Source organism: Rosa rugosa, chromosome 3 (assembly GCF_958449725.1).
Source record: "Rosa rugosa chromosome 3, drRosRugo1.1, whole genome shotgun sequence".
NCBI lineage: Eukaryota > Viridiplantae > Streptophyta > Magnoliopsida > Rosales > Rosaceae > Rosa > Rosa rugosa.
The window spans coordinates 58988885-58994894 of NC_084822.1; the positions used below are offsets into that span (position 1 = coordinate 58988885).

A 6010-nucleotide genomic window follows, 5' to 3' on the forward strand; every position below is an offset into this window, starting at 1 on the left:
TTGCAGGGGCTAGGGTCGTCATGTTGGCTAGGGTTTTCCTAGGTTGGGGATATTGGGTCCCATATTGGGCTTTGGGCCTTTCTTGGGTGTGGTTTTGGGCTTGTTTAGGCTATAGCTTTTTAATTTTTATTTTAGTTTTGGGCCTGCATTTTTTTTTTACAAAAGGGTGTTAGGTCTTTTTTCCTTTTTTTGAGTAAGAAAGATCGACAAGATACTAGTTGCTTCTTGGTTAATTTTATTTGTTCTTGGGGCAACTTAGTTTATTGTTTTTGCGCTTAACCAACAAAGGTGGGTGTGCTGAGTAATATACTTTTTTTTTTTTTTTTTTTTTTTTTTTTTTTTTGAGGTAAAAAGAGCTGGGATTTTATTATAATCATGGAATGGGGTTACACTCTTTGATAACTAAGTCATGAATACAAGGAGGAGGCTGTCCCTGCCAAGATTCACGGTGGACTGCATCATAGGCATGACTAGCCAGACGATGAGCAATACTATTACATGATCTAGGGGCAAACTGAACTTTGACACCCCGCATAGATTGCAGCTTGCCTTGAATGTCAAGAACTAAACTACTTAGCTCAGAAAGGTCTCCAACTTCGCTATTTATGTGATGGACTGCCAGAAGACAATCAGTTTCAATTTCAACTTGCTGCACTTGCAAATTGTCAATGAACAGAAGCCCTTCCCAGATAGCAGATAATTCTACATGTAAAGCAGAGTTAATATGAGGGACTGGTTGCTTGAATGCAGCAAGAAATTCTCCAGTTGTGCTTCGCAGGACTCCTCCAACACCACCATGAGAGGCCTGACAGTTAAAAGCTCCATCAACATTGAGCTTTGATGTTGTTGCTGGTTGCCACTTTTGAATAGTTTTATGAGTCAGAACTGAACTGCTACTCCTAGCTCTTTGGAAGTCTGCTAACCATGTAAAGCACGCCAACATAATATCCATAGCTGTTTGAACCTTGTCTTCCCAAAATTTCAGATTCCGATTCTTCCACAGACCCCAGATAATCATTAATAGCTTCTCAAAAATATCAGCTTTAAGGGTTAAAGCCTGCTCAAGCATCCATTCTTTGAAGATTGGATTGGGTAAAAGAGTGTGTTGCAAAGAGAAAGGAGCAGCATAAAGAATGTTCAAGGCAGTAGGGCACGTACCAAAAATATGGTTGTTTGTCTCAAGTCCATGATTGCATAACAGACATGTTACTGCACCCTCGTAGCCCTTATGAAGCAATTGTTCCCTTGTAGGTAGGAGGTTATTACAAGCTCTCCACACACAAATTTGTACTTTCCCTGGGACTTTAGCTTTCCACAATCGCTTCCAAAGCTCAATATAGGGGTCCCCCTGTGAGGTAGAGGTCAGCACATTCCCTAGCACTTGTTGCCGTGCAATCCAATAGGCACTTTTCACCGAGAAATGACCTCTTGTTTCAGGACCCCAACTAAGTTGGTCATGAGTAGCACTTCTCCGAAGTGGTATGCATAAAATGCGTTCAGCAATATGAGGAGGAAACAGCTCAGAAACCACTTCACTATTCCAACGTCTTGTGTGAGTGTTAATCAAGTCAGCCACTTTCTCTTGCACCACAATATGCGGCTTTTGAATTAAGTAACGGGGGCACTTAGGTATCCAATGATCCTCCCATATATCTATTTGCTTCCCATCACCAACTCGCCAAATGGCTCCTGCCTGTAATAATGGTCGACTCTCAAGCATGCTTCGCCAAGAATATGAGGGGCCCCCCTCAAGTCTGCTTCCCAAAATGAGCAATTAGGAAAGTATCGAGCTTTATAGACTTGAGCTACCAAAGAATGAGGTTGAGTGAGAAGCCTCCAACCTTGCTTTGCAAGCATAGCAAGATTGTAGGCATAAATGTTCTTGAATCCCATTCCGCCTTCTGTTTTAGTTAAGCATAATCTTTCCCAACTCCTCCAATGGATTTTCTTCTTATCTTCAGTTTCACCCCAAAAGAACGAGGCACAAAGTTGGTGAATGTCATCACACAAACCTTTGGGAAGAAGGTAGCAACTCATAGCATACGTAGGCATCACCTGAGCAACTGCTTTGATAAGAATTTCTTTACCGGCACAACTAAGAATCTTGGACCTCCAGTTCATCAACTTTTTGGAAACTTTTTCTTTCAAGTATTGGAACCTCTTAGTTTTGGACCTTCCAACTCGCAGCGGCAATCCCAAATATCGGTCATGCTCCTCCACACACTTTACCCCCAAAATAGCGGCCAGAGTAGCCTTCAAGTGATGTTGAATATTGTTACTAAAAACAACACTACTTTTAGTAAAGTTCACCTTCTGTCCCGAAGCACATTCGTAGGTGTTAAGGATTCCCTTAATAACCATACACTCCTCCATAGTAGCTGCCCCAAAGAGAAGACTATCATCTGCAAAAAAGAGATGATGAAGAACTGGTGCCTGCGGGCACATTTTTAAGCCCCTGAATCTACCCCATTGAACTGCCTGAGAGATAAGTGCAGATAAACCTTCTGCACATAGAATAAACAAATACGGCGAGAGCGGATCACCTTGCCTTATACCTCTCGTTGGGATTATGGTAGAAGAAGCCTTTCCATTAACCAAGATGGCATAACTAACAGAGGTCACACAGGTCATCACCATGTTGATCCATTGAGTGGCAAACCCAAGCTTAGTAAGAATAGCTTTCAAGTATGCCCATTCAAGACGATCATACGCCTTACTAATATCAAGCTTAAGCGAAAAGAAAGCTTCTTCCTGAGACTTGAGTTTATGCATGAATTGTGCTACCTCTGTGGCAACCAGTGTGTTATCTGAGATCAATCTACCTGGAACATAAGCACTCTGTAGAGGAGATATAATATCTGGCAAACATTTTTTGAGTCTGTTAGCTATGACTTTGGAGGAAATTCTATATATGACATTGCAGAGGGCAATAGGTCTAAAGTGAGCTGCTTCAGTGGGGTTTTGGATTTTCGGAATTAAGCATATATGAGTAAAATTAGACTCCTTACAGACCTCACCTTTTTCCAAAAAATTCCTGATAGCCAAACAAACATCATACCCAACAATATGCCAATATTTTTGGTAGAAGAATGGAGACATACCATCTGGCCCTGGACTTTTAGAAGGATGCATTTGGAATAGAGCCGTTTTAATTTCCTCATCAGAGTATGGCATAGTAAGATCATTATTCATGGCAGCCGTGACCTTCATAGGAGTAGCTCTAAACACCTCTGAAATAGCCTCATCATTCACAGCTTCAGAGTGAAATACTTGAGTATAGTAATTTGCCATCAAGTGACGTAGGGCTAAGTGATCAGTTTCCCAAACACCCAAAGGGGTTAGGAGACCCTTAATTGTATTTTTGTTTCTTCTCTGTGAGGCAACCCGATGAAAGTATGCCGAGTTTTGATCACCATCTTTGAGCCATAATGCCCTTGAACGCTGTCTCCAATAAGTTTCTTGGAGTGCAAGTAGCTGATTTTGCCGAACATGAAGTCTTCGTTGTTCTTCATATTGTTCCGAGGAGAAGGGTTGCTTCATTATCACAAACAACTTTTCTTGAACATCCCGGAGCTCTGCCTTTTGCTGCTGCATATCAGTTTGATGCCATTGCATTAGTTCGCAACCCGCATTGTGAATCTTGATACCTAGTTGTGCCAACATATTACCAGTAAGAGGAGTGGACCAGCTTTTCTGGATAATGTTGCTGCACTGTTCTTTACCAAACCATCCCTCCTCAAATCTGAACTTCTTAGGGGAACGCATTTGCATATGGCCTTCCTTCTGCACTTCCACAAGAAGTGGACTATGATCCGAATCTGACGGTGGCAATGTGATGACCCGACTGAATGGGAACCTATTCCTCCACTGCATCGATTGGAAACCCCTGTCCAAACGTTCCTTTGTGAATTTGTTCGACCAAGTAAAACGACACCCTACATAGCCCATCTCAAGTAGACCAGCATTGATCATGGTATGTTGAAACTGGTTTATAGCAGTCACAGCTCTAGTAGGCCCGCCAGACTTATCTGCTTGACACCAAATCTCGTTAAAATCCCCCACCATAAGCCACGGCAATGAGCAGTTCTCACAAGCGAGGGTATTGATGAGGGACCATGTTTGACAGCGATCAGCTCTAGCTGCAAAGCCATATATCCCTGTAAAGCGCCACGGTTCTGCTTGATCATTTGTCCAGATTTCAGCATCGATATGGTGGAACGACGAAGAGCGTACATTCACCTTGAGATCGCCATTCCAAAGTAGGGCTAATCCCTGGCACTCCGGTTGCTTATCAACACAGATGCTATCTGAAAAACCCAGACTGACCGTGAGAGAGTCAATAAGTTTTCCTTGCGCTAGGGTTTCAGAGAGAAAGATGAGTTGAGGGCGTTTTGCATGGACCATATCAATCAGCGCTCGCTGTGATTCTTTGTTGGTGATTCCTCGACAATTCCAAACGAGAATATTGCCTTGCCACATGGTTGGGAGTGGCGATGCTTAGCGGCGTCGCACAGGAGTTAGGCGGCGCTTAGGGTTTTTGGTTAATAACAAAAATTTCATTAATCATAGGAGAGTGAACAAAGGATTTAATAGGCTGAGTAATATGCTTGTGTGAGGGGTGTGCTAGTATAATGTGCTCTATGTAATGACTTTTTTCTGACAGCCCTATGGGCAAGTCATTATTGTATTGCTTGCTCAATTGCATAATTGATGACTTTTTCAACTCAAAAAAAGTGATCAAGATCTATATAATAGTATTATAATAAGGTACGAGAACATCTTGATTAATTTTGAGGTGGTAGCTAAACACAATAAACATTTGAGGGTGGTAGCTAGACACAATAAACACATGACAAATGCATAATCCTAGCTAACGCTGCCCTATATATTCAAGACTCAAGAGACTAAGACAATGTCGATCTGTGCTTGTCCAAAGCTTGACAGACACCAAAGGAACAAGAATAACCAGGCTTAGGACTCAATGAAGAAATAAGATCTCAACGACCTCAAATCCTCAATATATATGATGGTGTTTGGATACGGTGATCTAGCGAGAGCTAGCCAAAAATGGATTTGATGTGAAAATGACACACACAATCTAGGGTTAGAGAAACAAAATCTAGGGTAAGGCCGTAAAGATCTTTATGGAATATATACTTAGTTGGAGCGCATTAGAGTTGTTAGCTATGACCTACTATCATACCGATCCATATATTAATTTGTCCTTTTTTTAGTCTTTAGTAGTCGATTTTTACACCTGTTGATTATGGCTTGGAGTTTTGTCTTGATGCCTTCTTCATTTTATACCAGCAATTGCTGACCTAAGGTCAACCTAATTTCTTTTTGGCCAGAAGGAAGTTGAACTAAAGTAGATTAAGGAACTTTTTTAGATAGGAAAAGTAGATTAATGATTGCATAATCCAAATTGCACTAAGCTGGTTCATGGCAATCGATTTGACTTGATATTATAAGCCCTAATGTGGTGTTGAAAAACACTTTTTAGAGTTAAGAATGAAATGCATCTTGACGGCCTGTAAAGTAGATTCTTGTCTATAAAATTATGATGACAAGAATCCAGTATTAGAACCTTCATCGCATTCATGTTCTCCTTTTTTCCATCTTTTTTTTTTTTTTTAAAAGGTGGATTTAAAATAGTAGTAATGATATATTTATACATTATCCTTTGTTAAAGAGCTTGAAAAGAGAAAGTAGCAATCATTTCTCTCGCATGCAGCAAGTGGAAATCTTTCACGGTGTAGTTCATAAATTATCGCTTAACGTATGTATGGTCAATATTTTATATTTCTGTATCTCATTTATTTTTTTTACATTGAGGACACTTTTACGATGCTACACAAATTTCAAACACTGAATCTAGCAATTCTATACTAACAAATATCTACCAATGCATCCTTATATCTTGGATACATCATTGAGAAATATTGATAACCAATATGTTCCTTGATATACAATAATTTCTCGTAAAGAGAGGATTCATCATTCATGGGAC

The 6010-nt window shown here is 40.5% G+C and overlaps 1 protein-coding gene across 1 annotated transcript; it reads right to left on the reverse strand.

Moving 5' to 3' along the window:
* Positions 1-373: 373 nt before the first annotated feature.
* On the reverse strand, positions 374-4479 carry LOC133738034 (uncharacterized). The gene is made up of 2 exons (XM_062165470.1): positions 1810-4479; positions 374-1693 (listed from the first exon to the last, which is right to left on the reverse strand). The coding sequence occupies exons 1-2, from the start codon at positions 4477-4479 to the stop codon at positions 374-376; spliced, it is 3990 nt and encodes a 1329-aa protein (XP_062021454.1).
* Positions 4480-6010: the final 1531 nt, after the last annotated feature.